The following is a 17,998-nucleotide window of genomic DNA, read 5'->3' as shown; positions in this document are numbered from 1 at the left end:
AGGCAGACCTCAGTCTGCTTGAGGAACCTGTCGTCTGACTTTTGTGACTGATAGCCTTTACCTGGCCCCTCGCGAGGCCCTCCAGACAGGAATTATCAGTCAAAAAACTTATATCTTCATTAGACAGGAAGAGATCATTGCGGCAGAGAGGTGATACCCAAAGACTTCGAGATGCCTCGGCGATATTTTGCATTTCTGGTTGTGAGGTTCAGCAGATCATCATATCTACAGAATCCAACTGGTGGCAATGGCAGAAAAAATATGAGCAGAAAGATTCTGGTCCATTCTCGTTGCTCTTGAAGCTTTGATTCATCGACGTTTGAAAGAGGGTGAGGCAGTTTCGCTTCCCCGGGCCGGCATGGATGTTGATCAACGCGTCACAATCACGTGCCGTTACAGGCGCGTCCGTTACCGTTTTTTTCCACGACACCGCACGAGCTCACTCTTTTATCACCACCATCATGGATATTGAGATGCTGGGTGCTCCCCAAATCTCTGCCAGCAGTCGATTCTGTGCCTCATGCAAAAAGCCAATGCCCAACGATGCACTCTATAAATCATGCGAGCCATGTCTAACCAAGAAACGGGAATACCAGGGAAGATGCGCCACCGAACGAAAGAAGCAAATAATGGCTATTAGGGAAGTTGTTGGGATAAAAAGGAAGACTGAGGATGTTGTTTTGGATGCGAACGCGAAGAAGAAAAGAGTCAGACAGATCTTATGGGAAGTGCAAGTAACGGAGTCAGTGCAGGACACCCGGGTTGCCCCTGTACGTGCTCTGCTTGCTTCTCTCGTGGCTGCTTATTTACTTTTTTTTTTCTTTCCAGAAAGGAGCTAATGGAACATTCGTTGTCCAAACAGCATCCGACTTCTACGGGCGAGGAGAATTCTGCGTTCGACCCTTGCGTGCGTGCGTTCAACTGCGTTTGAATGCGTTCAACTCGGATGCGTTTGCGTTCCTTCGATGCGTTCACATGCGTGAATTGCTAAGAGCTACTCTACATTCAAGAATAATACTATCATGTGTATTTACATGGCGTACTTACCTACTTTTGATGTATTTCCTGGACCTGTATTGGCAGCTTTCTATGACTTAGAAACAGTGTGAGACTATCTTGGAAAGTCATAAAGGCGTGGATTTTAGTTGGTATATGTATTAGAACATAATACTCTTACTTCAGTATCATTTCGCATTGAAATAGTGTGAACCCTTGCATTTTTTGGACTTTTGGTAAACCGAAAAACTTGTGTGCACCTCTCGAATCGACGCAACTCGCTTACGCAACTCAAAAATAAGTCACGCATGCGTTAATAAATTGAACGCGAGCGTCGTTGTAATAAACACATGCGTTCGAGACAAAAGGCAAACGAGAACGCAAATGTGACGATGGTTGTGACGGCGTGTCACGTTTGCGTTAGGCTGCGTTGAACTCGAGTTGAACTGTGATGGCTTCCCCCGTTGCACTTCATATGTGCTCTGCTACATTCTCCAAGATTAAGAGAGTCTCTAATGGATTCCTGCTATATATATCTCACTATAATTTGCGGAAACCTTCCAAGATTTAGCTGAGACCCCTTGAACTGGTTCTCTTTCCTCTGATCTGTTTATATTGCTCATCCTATTTTCATACCTCTAACGTAGTCCAATATCCCTGGAAGCCCTCGAGACGTGTTTTCCGGAGGGAAATATCCACATGAGTAATCAGGTGGGTTCACACTTAGTCGGGGAGACTGTCCTTCTATGGGATGAGACCCTGTTGCCATCAAAGTACGGTGCTGAGATCTTTTACGAGTAGGTTAGACTGTTACATTCCATTTATTTTATAGCTAAAGTACATAAAAGTATTATTACGCACGAACGCATCTTTGTCAAGTTCGCACACGCAAACGCAAGCGTGACAAACGCAAATGCAAAATTCACCTTGCCCGACTTCTACAAGCTAATCAAAGCCCAGCCAAAGCTCGTGAACGCCTGCCATTCCATCATTTCCATCGCATCCATCAATGATCAGAAACGTACCAAGCTTGTGTCGAAAGATCTCCTGTCCTTTGCTGAGCTCAAGTTCGAGTATGTTGTTCGTCTTGCTGGTGCGAGCGCGGTCTGACAGCATCATTTTAGCCGGTTCGAGAATGTTTTCAACGGGACACATCTTCCTGGTACCTATAGGCGTATCTTCAAGTGCAAGTGCCAGTCGAAGGAGCAGAAGCCGTTGAAGCGGAGGGCAAGCGACTTGAGTTCTTGGGTTGTTTCTTCGAAGTCCAAATTGCCGGAGGGCCCTTGCTCGGGTAGGATCACTGTTGTCACGGAGGATGATAATTCTCATCCTTTAGGTATCCCTGGGCGAAAGGTTACTGTCACCGTTAACCACTAAAGCTTGTCCTTGTCTTTTCTTCTTGCTTCGATTTACCTTATGCTTGTAGATAGTTTATCAAATAATGTACTTTATTGACCTTGTACATTTTCATCACTACATGTAAAATACCCACAGTGGTCGTAAATTCGTACTACGTGCCATCAAAGACGTAAAATAGCATCATACTCCTAATGTAATTAAAGACAACTGACGTCCTTCGTTAAATGAAATGCCTAAACTCGGGGCTCGCCACGCAGACAGCGAGTGCCGCCGTCGGTACGTCTTTGCTCGACCAGTTCACACCCTGAGCCTTGTTCCTCTGACTATTGTCAAGCATCATATATGTATGCAAGCTGAGAATGAGGCTTATGCCCACAGCGAGGAAGCTAAAGTTGACTACGAGGGCAGTGTTGTAGTAGGGGCACTAGAAATTCAGCATGGTCACCTGCGTGGTACCACGCGTGCGTGGTGCGTGGCCACGCGGGCCACGCAAAGTCCGTAGTTGAACTTGAGTTGAACTTGCCTTGACTGTACATATATACTGCGCAATGATAAGAATGCTTCATTAAACATATACTTGTATGTATTTCTTATTCATTGGTAAATTGTCTGCAAGAAACAGACCTTTGTTCGAAAATGTTTCAATGCTCAATTGTTGCCCATTAAAGGTTTTAAACCTTCAAATCTCGGATTTGTAGGTGCCATTGCATCTTCAATGCATGTATCTATGATTATGAGAAGGATAAATATCAAAACTTGGCTACTCTCTCATTTTCCCTGCATCAAGTCGTTAATCCAAAGATGTTATGACACTATGAACATTAATTCAACGTTGACATCACGTCAATTACTCCTTGAATGCTCTAATACTAACCAAATTGGTCATTTAATTCTCCCTAGAATTTTCGTTCCTTATGTACTAATATACCTTGACCATGCAAGTAACCACGCTGGCGTACCACGCAGGCACGCAGGCACGCAGGCACACCACGCAGGCTGACCACGCACCGCCACGCTGACAAACCACACAACCACGCAGACCACGCAGGCACCTCGCAGGCACCACGCTAACCCATATAAGTTTGCCCTCAGAAAGTGTATCATTTGTATAATTGCCTCTTAATTCGCTTGTTTCTTTGGTGTTGTTCATATCAAGTGTAGAACTCCATATTCTTCTCATCATGTCCACTCAACTGGGAACCCCACATTGTGTACCTTATTGCTTCTAGCTTGGCAGATCACCTCTAAGGCCTTTTTATACTGTTAGGATACTCATAAAATTATTTACTTCAGCTACAATACTTTTGATGTTCTTAAACTTAGCAATCCAGTTTGAATGATATTTTCATGATATTGACCATATTTTGAAGCATTTCAATATCACACTAAAGCTGTCATATTTAAACATTCAGGAATTCACAATCCAGCTGATTCTATGCAAGTACTAACAGAAAAGAACGGAACGCGTCGACTCAAGTCGCGTTTGATGGACTTGATCAACTTTTGATCGAAGTCCCGTAATTTGTCAACCACGCAGCCACGCACCACGCAACCACGCAACCACGCAGGCGACCACGTCGAATTCTTCTTGCCCTTGTAGTAGGGCTGTTCTTTCGCCGTGAAGATTTTGGAAGCAATCAGACCAGAAGCTAAGTACACGGATTAGGCGCCGATGAAGAGTTATGTTGTAAAGAGAGAGACGTACAGTTTACAAAGAATGCCATAAGTGCCGTACGGAAACCACGTCCGACTTCAGATGTATCGCTGCAGAGGTAACCTGATCAGTTGACACCCACAACCTAAATAACCTTTACTTACTTGCAATTATGCCACACGTGGAAAATTGCCGAAGGCGTGAACGCTCCAAGACACAATAGGAAGGAACCGAAGTACTGGATACCAGTATTCGATACATCAACAACATCAACTAAACGCCCATAAATAGGCCGTATAATATGAGAAGGGAAGATGAACGCACGGACGATGAAGCCAATCATCGTTATAGTCATCGCACCAGCAATATGCAACGACCGCTCTCGGAAATAATCCGATGAGGCTGCTGTGAGTAGCACAGCAAAACCACCGACAAAGTTGGGTGCGACCTATATATGTGACACTCGCTCAGCACATCCCTAATGATAAAATGGACAAGGACAGTTCGTACCGTGAGCAGATTCGTCGTCAACTTGCTCTTTCCCATTCGTCCAATGATCTGAGGGAGGAAAGTCGCAGTCGAGACAGAAGCTACTCCATAACAGATGGCTATTAACGCCCAAACGTAGAGCTTCCAGTCTTTGAGGGGAGCGAAGAAAGCTTGAGAGGTGAAGTTTTCGTTAATGACTGCAGACGAGTCACGGAGAATACGTGTCCGTGCAACATGCTTTTCCTCTGACGAGAAAAAGGGCTTCGAGTCGATATTCGCCAGGATGAATCTGTGAACATGTCAAGAATGCACCAGGAAAATGGAGGAGGTAGCGTACATTGCCAAGATCGAGAAGAAGACAGTTGCAGCGCCTTCGACGAGGAAGAGTAGCTATTAAGAAAGATAGGTAAGGGGTTTTCGAATCAGGAAAATATATTCACGTACCTGCCAACCATGAAGACGGATATTCGGCTGAAACACCCCGTATGCGATCAGCCCAGAGAATCCGCCCGCAAAAGCAGAAGCTGAGTAGAACACGGCAACACGCTTTCCAAGCTCACCACGCCTAGTAATGTATTAGATATGCACGAGAGGGACGAAAAGAGAAACATACGTGTAAAAAGTAGTCAGATACCAGATGATGGTCACAGCAAACCCGGCTTCTGCTGCACCGAGGAATAGCCGCACCACCAGAAAGCCAGCAAAGTTCTTGACCCTAAACGATGAATGAGAGACGTCAACCAAAGTCTCTCGAGGTGACGTACGCAGCGCTAATCATACACATTCCGCCAAAAGTGAACATGTAGAGCGGGAGCGCCACTTTGGCGCCGATTTTCTTTGAGAGTGCGATCGTCGGGACAGTGTGGGTACAGAATGATATGTCTAAAAAAAGTTCAGTCAGACGATAGATTAACGTACAGCCCGAAAAGAGTCACGCACAGAACACTGAAAGCATTATCGAATAGTCATTCCCATGGAAGTGTAGGTCGGTCTCCAGTCCGTCCGTCTTTGCATTGCCTGGTAGACATTACACATCAGCGAATTGACACATCGTGTACCCAACAACTACTCACCCAAATTCGACCGGTCGATGGCGTTGAAGATGTACAGGCAGAAGATAAGTGGCATAAGCCTCGCATCGAGCTTCCGAACGACCCTCTGCTCCACCTTGGGGTCGAACCTGTAATAATCCTCGATGTTATGACTAGGCTCTTCATTGGGATCATAAGCAACGTCGGGGACGTTTGACTCGACATCGTCTTTGTGGTCAGGCTTCGAGTCCAAGGACGGCGCCATTGTCGTTTCCAAGTGTCTGGATAGAAAAAACGCTCCTTCTTATCTGAAAAGCGCTGGAAAGGAGGAGAAGATCCTTGGCTACTCTATTGTGGACGATAATGCCACAATCAAGGCAGGCAACGCGATAGGTACGTCTAAGATAGGACCGGAAAAGTTTAGGAAGTAGGATATACTAGCTGTAGTGTAAGAGTGATTATTCTTCATTTTTGCTAGGTTCGACGAGGAAGCTGGAGGTCCGTACTATGATCAGAAGAAGTTCAGGGTACTGAGCGGTAAAAGCAGTCGTCGGGAAGATCCAAGGTAGACATATCTCAACGAGATAAGGGATAGATGGAAGGAGATAGGAAAGATCAAGCGCTTCTGCCGGAGTTTCTGAGTGGGTGACTTTCCGTAATGATTTACAGACGGATGGGCCGCAGTCTAAACACTTCTGTAGCAACCAACAAAACAAGAGCAAGAAATCGAACCGTATTCGATCCAGCACCAAACATTGCCCCCGCAAAATATGCAGCCTGGTCGAAGGTCATCTTCTTATTATTTAAGAGATCTTTTCTAAAACAAGCCGGGACGTCTTCCTCAGCGTCCTAGAATAAATCAATAGAACCTTCCGGAGAAATCAATGTTTAATACACCAACCATTCTCGTTTGAATCCTACCTAAACACCGACGGATTAACACAAGCGAATCCTGATGCCACCTCTTCAGCTCGGCAAGATACCCAGGAACCCATCGAAGAATCGGAATGGTATCTACGAGGTAAGCCCCAGGGAGAATTACCATGCGAAAACGTCGTGAATCTCGAACCATATCCTGCAAATCGGGATCATCAAGAGTCGTCGGTGTCGTTTTCCCATATGTCAGGGTAAATATCACAGATGCCGCATATCTATTTAGCCATGCTTTAATATAGCTTCAGCGGAGGTTGACAAAGTACATACGTATTTGCGTGCATTGTAAGTCCCACCGGATTATCAAGGATATTGAGAATCAGCTTCTTTGCATGATGTAGCTGTAGGGGCTCGTAGGCCGCTGCCTTGTCGGTCTTCCAGTGTGAATGAAAAGCCCTAATGAATAATACGTTAGCGTAAGCTTCGTGCTCGTCAAGATGGATAACTAGCCTGTACAGGATTCTCCACCTCGGCGTATCATTCAGCATAATCGACCTTAGACCTCCAGAAAACGTCTCAGATCCGGCAATAGACCTTGGTCTGTCCGACGTCTGTGATCCACCCTTCTCCATTATTTCCATAGCGGCCTACAATCGAATGTCAGCCTCAGTAATCGAGAACAGACAACTAACCCACGTCATATCGACCAACGACGATGTACACCTTTCCAAACCTAGTCAGCGAATAAACCGGGCCAAACTCCTTTGTCCATTCTTCGTACTTCAAAAAAGCTCTTCGCAAATAAGCTGATGGTGGCAAGTAAGGCGACGAACAGCACACCGCTTAGTGGGGATCTCATTCCCGAATAGCCAATGACCAGGCAGACCTGGTGGTAGCAACTTAGACCGATAATATGAGCGTATGAATACAGCAAGAGAAGCTGCAAGGATGCAAGCAAACAAATCGAGCAGCCAGGACATCGTGGCAACCGAAAGAGAGACACGGCAGACACCGTGGACAATGCTTCGACCAATATAGCCAACCGAAACCCGCATGGCACGGTCACGCTGGCTGAACTTCAATAGATACGGAAGAAGCATCTAACAGTTTACGGCACTGGAATGCATGAAAACTGTATTGAATATAATTAGTACCGGCCTACTCAGATAAATGCCTGAAAAGACATGCGTTGTGCTCCAGTCAGCCTTCAGTACATGTTCCGTGGGAACTATCTATGAGTTTATGGTTGGTGATTCTCTTGAGCGTCCTACTTCGCACAGCTTGGTTTTGTCGATGAACGACGAGGCTGGGGGTCATTTTTGGCATTTCAGTTTGCTCGACGTGAGGGATGCGCATTCCTAGAATCTAGAAAATCCCGTTGAACTTCATCTTTGATATCATCATGAATATGAATATTTGCCTCGTCTCCTCCAAAGCTATGGTTCTGTATTTCCATCCTTGATTTTCCGTCATTCAGTCGACCATCAACGACCTGACCCAAGCCTCTTTCTCTTTCCCCAGCCGCAGATCAAAGCGTACCCCAAAACTTCCAGGATGCATCCCCAGTTCATCAGCAAACGCCATCGAGTCAATCTTCTCATTGGCAACAATATTAAAAGCCCATAAAAGAAGCGCCGTATTAATGAACAGCGACCTTTTCGTCATCAATAAAATTAACACCCCATAGTAAATAGAGATAGAGGACATTCACCTATTCGCAACGCGTGATCCCGGACAAACTCTGCAGACATCCACATCAGCAATTCCTCAAGGCCCAGACGCACAAGAAATCTTGCCTCCGACCAAATCCAAAAACAGATTGCTTGATATCGTCCCTCAATTTACCGTCGAGGATCCATCTTTGAGGATCAAACACTTCGGGGTTGGGAAAGACATCAGGAGTACGGAATATGGACCTGTGACCATTTTTTAGCAAAGGGCGTTCAAAGTTACAGGAATACAGACATACCAAGGCGATGCGATAATAGTGGCACCTTTGGGAATCACATAGCCTTGCTATTTTGAAGCGTGTTTGTGAGGCAAAGCCATAGAAAGACAAGAGTGCTAACCCAAATAAAATCCGGAGAAGCGGCATGTGCAATTCCTAATGTACGTTCAGCTCGTCATCCGCAGATAAACCACGGAAGACCAACCACTTGGGAACAACGGTCGCCTTTCCGAAGCTTCTATCAGCGGCTGCATATCACCTTCGAGAAAAACATACTCACCACCTAAAACATTCGAAGACAAACGCCATGACCTGGGGGAGGCGCTCCCTATCCTCAAACGTCGGACCTACCCATTCCGTAATTAATAAGAATGTACCTGAAGAGGCAGAATCACCAACATCGATCGCGAGGAATCACTTCATCGATTTCTCTTTGTACAACTTTCGCAGAATGAGGAAAGCAGGCAGCTGCCATGATAACGAAGATTATTGCAGACCCGGTCTACAATTTTCAGCAGTCAGCAAAAAATGGAAGAACGAAGACGAAACGTATTCAATCCTGCCCCAAAACATCGAACCAGCATGATACGCCGCTTGGTCAAACGACAGCTTCTTATTATCCAAGATATCCTTCCCAAAACAAGCCGGTACCTCTTCCCCAGCATCCTGGACAAAACCATAAATATCTTCTAGTAAAAACCGATGTCAAATGTACCAACCATCCTAGTCCGAACATACCCCAAACACCTACGACATAACGCAAGCGAATCTTGATGCCACCTCTTAAGCTCCGCAAGATACCCAGGAACCCATCGAAGAACGGGAAACGTATCCACAAGGTAAGCTCCTGGGCTATTTGTCATTCGAAGCCGTTTTGCCTCTCGAGTCATTTGTTGAAGATCAGGATCATCGAATGTCGTAGGTGTCGTTTTCCCGTAGGTCAGAGTAAGAATCACAGATGCTGCATATCTGGTGTAGTAGATGAGCTCGATGCATACCCAGGAAAGAAGGAAGTCCGTGCATCTTTGTGTACTCTGTAAACTTCTTCGGCTGGTCAAGGACATTAAGAATCAGTTTCTTCACGTGACGGAGCTGTATAGGTTCATATGCCGCTGCCTTATTGGTCTTTAAGTGCGCACGGAATGCCCTATAAACGTTACATTAAGCTCAGTTTTGTGTTCGCCACGGTAGATGACCAACCTACTCAAAGTTCTCCACCTTGGTGTATAATTCAGCAGAATAGACCTCAGACCTCCAGAGAATATCTCAGAGGCGGCGATAGCCCTTGGTCTGTCCGGTGTATGGATACCACCCTTCTCCATTATTTCCACAGCCACCTATATTCGAACATCAGTCTCATAGTTTTTCAGGGGCGAGGAGAATTCTGCGTTTGCGTGCTGCGTGCTTGCGTTTGCTTGCGTTTTGTTTGCGTTCATCTGCGTTTCGTGTGGGTTCATTTACGTTTCCATCATTGCATGTATATAGTGTCGTGTGCGTTCCATTGTCTGCGAATGTGAGTGTTATTTAATGTTCTTGAGTCCTTTGAATATATCTCAATTCTCGGAAGAGCATAGTATGTCAGAACAATGTTATATATACTTAGTAGAGCTAATTCAGTTGTTTAAGATGCAACATACATCAAATAACTTACATACAAGGTGCTCCGGATACATAACTAACCGACTGCAGGTCTAACGCAAGTCCCATCCTATGAACGCAATGCATTACCTTCGTGATGGTTGCGTCTGAATCATTAATGCACGCGTTAACTTGATTTACGCATGCGTTTTGAACATTCTCGCAAGCGTTCAAATGTTTACGCAAACGCACAGGCAGCCCACGCACGTCAAGAGACAAAAACGCATGCGTTACAAGGTTTGAACGCAAGTGTGACATACTCGTCACATTTGCGTGTCACTGGAGTTGAACTTGTGCAACATGCTTTTCGTCCTACCGTGGCCTTGTATTGATTTATTTCGCATATATTTTACTATGAAATACCTTAAAATCATCTTAACTTCACGAACAATTGTTGGGATAGCAATCCCGAGTTAGTGCTAGAATGCACTCGAAGCTTCGGCATGACTAAGCGGCATGAACATTTAACCGCAATAGTAGACACATATAGTAATCCGTAGTAAATTCTAGAAGTAGTACAACTTGTATTTAAGTACGATGCCTCTCCCTCGAGAGGCTAATTAATTCTCTCTCTCACATACTCTCCTCTGTACTTCCAACAACAATATTCATAACAATGGTTTAACAGTGCCTTCGAGGCATTCCATAATTTCCATTACCGCTCCTGTGACAAGAAACGGTACAGTATTCTAGTGTCTACAAGCGAGAATCATTGCTCTTCGATTGCAGACCATTTTACAGTCAGGGTTTCGTAGTAAATGACATCGAGACACCATATGTTGCTGATTTTACCACCGCAGTGAATTGTCGACGCAGTCTTACAGCCACCTGGATCGCCGCCGTTGATGCGTGTAGCCGAATTCACTTGTAACTTGTTTGTTTGTTTGAATTCTTCAGGCGATACGTCCATGGCAAAGAAACCTAATGGACAGCCATCCCAGCCATGTGGTATATGCGAGAGAGCGGTAAACACCACACCATCATCAATCCCTCTGCGGGCCTCTGCAGCTGGCTGGCTTTCCAGAGGAATATAAATGGTAAACGGCACCGGATTGGAAAGATCAATCTCCAGCCAGTGGGTGAAGTCGTGAGGTGAATTTTCCGTTTTTCTTTCGTGATCAGGATGTTGTGGTTGTGGTATCAAAGAGAAGGGTTATAATGTGACTGTTTCGGTGGATTCGAAGCTGGAAGGACTGCAGAGGCCTTTTGAATGCGAAGAGAATTTCCATTCATATACGGCTGAAGAGGTGGCGCCGGAGCAGTCCTGAGATTGGTTGGGGCATGTCGTACTTCAGTTGCCTGCCGTGATGTGTTAATTGTTGGTCGTGCATCGTCTTGACTGACATATCCTATGACAGCGTCTAGTTAAAAGCAACACGACGAATCGTATCATTGCTGGAAATGCAGGACACCAGAACGTACCAGTTTTACGACTATAAATAGGAACGAGTCTATCGATGTTTGTTCCTAATGCTGGACCTGCGTCCGTTGCGCCAGGAATGGTGGATTTTTTCTCCTCGCGATCTATATCCTTAGGATCATAATCAACTTCCAACGGCCAGGTCGCTATCGCACGCCTGATTTTTTTCTGTTAATCGAAAGTACTAGACAGACATGCTGTAAGTGCATCAATGAGACTTACGAGGATACCCATGAAAATTTTGTGGCAAGATATCAAGTTGACGGGCTCCTGCCGCGGCATGATTCTTAGCCTAATTTGAATAAGGAGGCGGAAATTGAATATTGGTGTCGCACGCCGTGGTGAACGTAGTGTGAAATAGATTGATTGATGTGCTAAGGCATTGCATACCTGTGAATGGAATCAGAGAGACTTGTAAGGAATGCATACAATGACTTACAAATTAAAATATAACCGAGATACCGTTCTCCAAGACAGATATGCTATGTCAAACAAAGATACATTGAGATTACCGGCAAAGGGACGGAAAGCATCCGTAAGCCCTGGTAGCGAAAGAAAATCGTAGTCGCACCTGAGATATGGTTGAGATATGCGGATAGCGAATGCTCTGCATTGGAGAGTCAAACTCAAGGTCTTGAAGGCGTAGCTAGAGATGGATGCATTGGCTCCAGAGTTGAAAGGTGCACAGTAATCAGAGAAGGAAGGGAGAGTAGCGCGACGTGCGACATGGCAGTAGAGCGTGGATTCTGATTTAGATGGCCGATCACTCTGTGATTGTGGCTGTACTACTTACTGACTGACACCGAGGAGTCGATGATTATTGGAACAGGGTATATAACATTTTTGAAGGTAAGGATAGGCATCCCAAGATGACGGCCTGGGTTATGTTACGACGCGACGCGTCTGCAGGTGAAACGCAATGATGTCACGCACGCAAACGCAAACGCATTTCAACTAACGCAACTGCCTTTTAAGGAAACGCTTGCGTTTCAACGCAACCGCAAACGCAGGAGCGATAACGCAAGGCAACGCATCCACGCATGTGGATAACGCAGAATTCACCGTGCCCGTTTTTCAGCATAAATTACGAACACACATCGTATCGGCCAACGACGATATACACCTTTCCAAACCGAGTCAGAGAAAAAACAGGCCCTTAAACCCTCGTCCATTCATCGTACTTCAAGAACGCCCTGCGAGAATAAACCAATTATAGCAAAGCACGCTACGAGCGACAGACCGCTTTTTTGGGCTCTCATTCCCGAATAACCAATGACCAGGCGGAGCTGGTGGTAGCGACCTTGAACGATGATGGGAACGTACAAATACAACAAGAGTAGCTGCAAGGACACAAGCAAGCAAATCGAGTCACCAGGACATCATGGTAACAGAAAGAGAGACAAGGTAAACACCATGGACAATGCTTCGACCAATATAGCCAACCGAAACACGCATGATACGGTCACGCTGGTTGAACTTCAATAGATACGGAAGAAACATCTAGCAGATTACGGCACTGGAATGCATGAAAAAAACTGCATTGAATATGACAGATACGTATCTAGCAAAAGTAGACGTCGAGGCCGACCTTGAAAGATTGATATCAGTATCCCCTGCAAAAATCATGGAAGAGAATGCTCACATCATTGGCCTCACACTGAACTTGAGCACCGTAGTCGGTCGGGGTATGGAACGCATCTGAGCTAGAACAGCCCGCATTGTTACCTGCCAAGGTCCACGAGTTAATACATCAACCATAACAAGTAATAGAACGCTGACAAGATTTCCCTTGACCATTGCAGCCGTTGAAGTACGCGAAGGAAGCTGCGGTAGTGAACATGTTGCCTCTTTAAGAGAAGATCAACGCATATCGTGAATGAGAATAAGAAGACTCACGGCTGGATGATAGAAATATCGACGCTAGAACCTGCGCCGGGACTCGGTGGGTTTCTTAAAGTAATTTCTACGATGGTACACCCCGCTCCACTTCCACCGCATGCGCCTGTTTGCAGCCAGCTAAAGTGTTCTAGTGAGAAGCGAAAACAAGAAAGACGTCAGAATTCGCTTACGCCCTGGCTCCCATAAGCGCTCCATTGGAGGTGTAGCTCCCCGTCGAGAGAATCTTTCCGCCTTGGTCGGTAAGCATTGGCTATGAATACCGAAACGCGTCGTATACGATATAAATGACCTCAACGTAGAAACTTACAGTTCCGCTCCCGCACCTGAAGGACTGTCAATCGTATAAAGCTTCTGAATGAGTTCTCTAACCTGTTCGTCATCCTGACGGTATGAGATTCTGCATAAACTGCCGCAACAAAGACAGAAACAAAGAAGAGTGCCTTGCTGAGCATGGCAAAAGTGCTGGAAGTGAGTTGAGCCATGAAGCTGGCTTCTTTTATAGTAGGATAGATCTCCAGTGAGGTCGATGATTTATAATATAAAGCTACTGAAGTGGATAAGGCTGCGGATCCAGCTGAGAGCTCTGGGGACTGATCGAGATCGGCTAAGGAAAACGAATAACTTTCGTATTACCGTGGTCTGATCTCTGGACAAGAGTAACGATGAGTTAAGGCTCCAACCACAATACTGTGGCAGAGGTATATCTGTCGGAAGCACAAGCAAAAAAACACCAAGAGAATTGACAGCATTGAAAGGTTAGCAGGAGACGTTCGTTTGGGACGTCATGCTACCTAATGAAACGGGAGTGCAAGGCTGATTAATGTCATTGATTAGCACGAATATAGGGCTTCTAGGTCAAAATATAGCATATAACTGGCGTCTATGTCTTTCTATCCACGCTGTATTGTGAATTGTGGGCAACTCTGATCTGAAACTCACGTAGAGAGGTTGTGGAAGAAGGTTTCCCACTGGAACGCTAACGCCATGATTGCTACAAGGTGCTTAGTCCAAAAATAAACGGCTAGTGAAATGAGGAGGAAAGGGAGACATGCCGTCTTGCACAGCATCCGCGTCGGCACCGAGGTGGGTCAGATCTGAGATCTTTTCATGGCACGTCATTCACGTGATTCGCATCTGACCCTCGATGCAAACAGGCGACTACGGGCTCGGCGTCAGAATCTAACCAATTGTGTTCACTTGATCAGTTCGTAAGGATTCGTTAGCGTTCATTACTCTTGAAATGACGGGCGAACCCGGGTTGGTGTAGCGACCAGAGGCCTGGAGTTAGCACCAATGACGGGCCCTCGACCGAAAAGTCTTCTCAAGTCCATTTGCATAGCAGACGATAACTGCAGAAATTTGTACCTACGGACGATTCAAATCAGGAAGAACGGGAAGATTGGTTCCATAAATGAGGAGCACGCCACTACATGCAATGCAATGTTATTATTCCATCTGTTGAGAAAACAGCGTTCACTACATGTGTGACAAAAGGAATCAGAGGGAAGGCGGGATGTAGAAGATCAGATGTATGTCCATGATAAATATTACACGTTCCGGTGAAGTCCATACGAAAATACAGGCTCGTGACAAATGGACCAGTCCAACTTGTTCGCGACGCCACCCAGAGGATAAATCTAGCAAAAAGTAATGATAATCCCAACCTGGAGAATTCTTAGTCAGCACTCGAAATGAAGACGAAAACAAGGACCACTAACATCATCAACCTCACACTGTACCAGGGCTTCCCAGTCAGTCGCCTTATGAAACGCATCGGTACAATCAGAACTGTTGCCTATGGAGAACAGTGATCAGGACTCCGGAACCATACATTATGAACACAAGGCACATACATGATTTTCCCTCGCCGTCACAGCCATTAAAGTATGAGAATGAGGCTGGTACGTTGAACACATTGTTTCTGGCAGCTCTGTCAGGCAGTGAAACAAGTAAACTTCGTCACGACGTACGGCTCGATGATCGAAAGGTCCACGCTAGATCCTGCACCGGGTGCCGTGGGATTTTTCAGAGTTATTTCCACGAGTGTACAATACCGTCCGTTGAATGCGCAGTCATCAGTTTCGAGCCATCTAATACCTCAGGAATTGAGAATGGAGAATACGTCAGTACTGCTAAGAATTAGCTCACGCAATAGCTGATTCGAAGGGACCTGTGACAGTGTAATCGGCACCGGTCGAGAGGACGTTGAAATTCTGGCTTAGGGTGGGCTACGATGGCCGGATGTCAGCTAGCGACCGCGGGTTCTCGTAAGGCGCGTACAGTTCCAGTCCCGCAGCTATACACCACGGTCAACAGGGCGAAGATAGCATAAGATGGTAATGTACTGACTTATTGACCATCTTCACCGTGTGCGACTCGGCTTGAACGTCAGAAATAAGACCTGAGGTAATGAAGGCGACAAAGAGGAGAGCCCTGGCAAACATCGTTGTGTTCGATGAGAGAGTGAACGCGTGCGAAGGATATGACCCCAGAGGTGTCCTCTCTTAAGTGATTTCCTCAGGCCCGCAGCGCCGACGTAACAATGCCTGCTTTTGATGTGTCTGAAACGAACTAAGAGATGAATTAGCTTGGCAGACACATATGGGATGGAATTCGTGCATATGAGCGCATAATGACCTGCCTTACGATCCTCTGTGAAAAACACGCAAGCGAAGAGAGGCAGTCTAGCACCAATAGCAAGAAAGCACGTCTCAGGACGGCATGTTTTTACCTATGAGAGACACAGATCGAACGATAGTGTTATTTCGGACCCTGCATCGCGAGAATGAGCTCGGCGTCGGAAAGGTAACGGTGCCGAAAAGTGAAAAGAACCATGAGTTGTTGCCAGCTTGTTCTGATGGAAGACTTTCACTGCTTCGTGAGTTCTCGTCGAAGGCTGTGGTTTACGAATTGTTTTCCATAAGATGTAGAACGAAACAGTGCTCGCGACGGGGAGTAGTCGTCACGACATCGTGGTTCCGGTTAACGTGCATAATTCCGAAAGTAGATATGGCCGCCACTGAAGGCAGCAACCACGTGACAATACTGACGTCATCACTAACGCCTCGCCGACGGGGCTGTGCAGTCCCATTCCACGATGGCAGTCGCCTGTAAGAGATATTTTTCAGCCACATTTATGCTTCTCCGGCATCCTCCAAACTCACGATTGAAAACAAAAATTTCCAGTTCTTGGTCTATCGTGACGCTGCAGCGAGGATCAAGCGAGGACCCAGATTGGATCCAGGTGGCTGAAATCTTGCTGAGATCCCGGTTAAAACATTGGTAACTGTTTTGCTCGCCATTTTATGTAGCGTAACTATATTCTTAATATTGTGTCTACCAGTGCCATTTAACCAGTTACCAAATGCATACACCGAAACGGAGGTTCACTTCAAGTAGTCAGCGCTTCAACACCCATCAAGACACACAGGCAATATCATAACACACGCCTCCGGCATCATGCATAATAATCGCACTCCATATATTTGTCATATCTCTATGATCCACCCAGATTAATTCCTCTGGCAAAGGTGTGTCTTGTAAAGCGATTCCAGGACACGAATGTCGCCTAAAGACGTGTACGATTCAAAAAATAACTACTCCAGCCTCCATGGCGCGTATTTTGTTATTGTCTCCAGCCATAAATTGGCTAGGGAGCCTCACTAGACTGACGATTTACGTACCACTTGAATTTTCTCAACGATGCTGAAATGGCGCTGATACAGTGGATAAGGTCCCAGAATTTTTACACTGGGTACATCATCACGTTTTGTGTGCTTATAAGAGTCCATTTCCCTTGCATCCTTCAGAACCCCCGAATGGTATTATTGCACTGCGCGAAAATTCATAATTCGCGTGGTCAGCGTGGCAGAGATTTCTCCTTCCCGTTGATCTTCCCCGCTTCTGTCGATGGCCAAATTTGTAGGCGAGGGAGGTAGGAAACATTGTTCGGAGGCTGTTTTCTTTTGTTTGTCGTCATACCTCGAGTTGTAGTTTGTTGTTGTTCTTTTCTCTGATTCAGTGGCACACCGTTCGCGGACATTTTAAATTCAGGGTTCGACATTGATACCAACCTCGAACCCTCCACTACAACGAGCATCTGAACTGCTCTTTTCTCAGTCTTCTCCGGCCAAACTTCTGAATTCACGCGCACACACGCTCTGTACCTCTGTGAACGCTCCACTTAACTACCTCCGAAGAACACAGATCTGCGAGTCATGTCTCCACTGTTTCTCTGCCACAACTGTCAAAGAATGGACCTCGCCTCCGAACCAGTCACTCTATGTTGTTGCGGTCAATTTTGGTGCTCTGAGAAGTGCCTCAGCACGGTGCGTAATGATTGAAATTGCTCTCATTCATTGAACCAAGACGAGGTCATTCAGTTTCGAGATCATATCTTCCAGAACCCCTGCTTCGATCACAAATTCGTGGATCATTACCCCAGACTTTCCAACGAACTTATTAGCCCGGACCTTGGAAACAACCGTATTCGCGGACTCGTATTTCATCATTATCGTATGCGCCCCTACCTACATCCACCTCGTCCTCGTATTCTCTAACATTGATTTCACGCCGAAGGTTCTGCTCCCAAAAATGTCGCCCTGTCATTCATATTCCAACATGGAAACGACGGGAAACTACTAGACTGTATACCACAGCTTAACGACTTCTTTCCTCCAACGCAGTTGGCG

General features: G+C 45.9%; 6 protein-coding genes across 6 annotated transcripts; 1 reads left to right on the top strand and 5 right to left on the bottom strand.

The window, feature by feature from the left end:
* Window positions 1-461: 461 nt before the first annotated feature.
* EV420DRAFT_1578444 (uncharacterized protein) lies at window positions 462-2,425 on the top strand (the record flags this gene model as incomplete). The annotated part of the gene is made up of 3 exons (XM_060474563.1): window positions 462-770; window positions 1,876-2,069; window positions 2,121-2,425. The coding sequence occupies 3 exons, from the start codon at window positions 462-464 to the stop codon at window positions 2,371-2,373; spliced, it is 756 nt and encodes a 251-aa protein (XP_060324343.1). The 3' UTR covers window positions 2,374-2,425.
* Window positions 2,426-2,575: 150 nt separating this feature from the next.
* EV420DRAFT_1315295 (major facilitator superfamily domain-containing protein) lies at window positions 2,576-5,794 on the bottom strand (the record flags this gene model as incomplete). Its single annotated transcript, XM_060468654.1, has 12 exons — window positions 2,576-2,741; window positions 3,929-4,004; window positions 4,061-4,119; window positions 4,174-4,282; window positions 4,334-4,457; window positions 4,520-4,787; window positions 4,836-4,888; window positions 4,943-5,063; window positions 5,112-5,213; window positions 5,263-5,380; window positions 5,438-5,515; window positions 5,572-5,794. The coding sequence occupies 12 exons, from the start codon at window positions 5,792-5,794 to the stop codon at window positions 2,576-2,578; spliced, it is 1,497 nt and encodes a 498-aa protein (XP_060324342.1).
* Window positions 5,795-6,206: 412 nt separating this feature from the next.
* EV420DRAFT_1578437 (cytochrome P450) lies at window positions 6,207-7,292 on the bottom strand (the record flags this gene model as incomplete). Its single annotated transcript, XM_060474562.1, has 6 exons — window positions 7,243-7,292; window positions 7,099-7,195; window positions 6,913-7,049; window positions 6,733-6,858; window positions 6,431-6,680; window positions 6,207-6,378 (listed from the first exon to the last, which is right to left on the bottom strand). Coding segments are annotated over exons 3-6 (679 nt in total), but the record flags the coding sequence as incomplete, so codon positions are not given.
* A 583-nt stretch (window positions 7,293-7,875) lies between these two features.
* EV420DRAFT_1622970 (cytochrome P450) lies at window positions 7,876-9,672 on the bottom strand (the record flags this gene model as incomplete). The annotated part of the gene is made up of 12 exons (XM_060475881.1): window positions 7,876-8,056; window positions 8,114-8,143; window positions 8,199-8,318; window positions 8,372-8,418; window positions 8,472-8,506; window positions 8,556-8,575; window positions 8,631-8,697; window positions 8,750-8,852; window positions 8,900-9,016; window positions 9,070-9,319; window positions 9,384-9,497; window positions 9,551-9,672. The coding sequence occupies 12 exons, from the start codon at window positions 9,670-9,672 to the stop codon at window positions 7,876-7,878; spliced, it is 1,206 nt and encodes a 401-aa protein (XP_060324340.1).
* A 3,297-nt stretch (window positions 9,673-12,969) lies between these two features.
* On the bottom strand, window positions 12,970-13,789 carry EV420DRAFT_1649685 (uncharacterized protein; the record flags this gene model as incomplete). The annotated part of the gene is made up of 7 exons (XM_060478345.1): window positions 12,970-12,996; window positions 13,051-13,133; window positions 13,188-13,255; window positions 13,305-13,424; window positions 13,478-13,557; window positions 13,615-13,630; window positions 13,677-13,789. The coding sequence occupies 7 exons, from the start codon at window positions 13,787-13,789 to the stop codon at window positions 12,970-12,972; spliced, it is 507 nt and encodes a 168-aa protein (XP_060324339.1).
* Window positions 13,790-14,869: 1,080 nt separating this feature from the next.
* On the bottom strand, window positions 14,870-15,858 carry EV420DRAFT_1077208 (Glp-like protein). The gene is made up of 7 exons (XM_060465692.1): window positions 15,657-15,858; window positions 15,588-15,603; window positions 15,456-15,535; window positions 15,278-15,397; window positions 15,161-15,228; window positions 15,026-15,102; window positions 14,870-14,971 (listed from the first exon to the last, which is right to left on the bottom strand). Exons 1-7 carry the CDS (start codon window positions 15,749-15,751, stop codon window positions 14,945-14,947), a joined length of 483 nt encoding a protein of 160 aa, XP_060324338.1. The 5' UTR covers window positions 15,752-15,858; the 3' UTR covers window positions 14,870-14,944.
* Between the last annotated feature and the right edge of the window lie 2,140 nt (window positions 15,859-17,998).

Source organism: Desarmillaria tabescens, assembly GCF_030435595.1.
Source record: "Desarmillaria tabescens strain CCBAS 213 chromosome Unknown EV420scaffold_64, whole genome shotgun sequence".
Lineage (NCBI taxonomy): Eukaryota > Fungi > Basidiomycota > Agaricomycetes > Agaricales > Physalacriaceae > Desarmillaria > Desarmillaria tabescens.
Note: the sequence above shows the minus strand (reverse complement) of the source record. Positions and strands in the feature narration are given on the sequence as shown.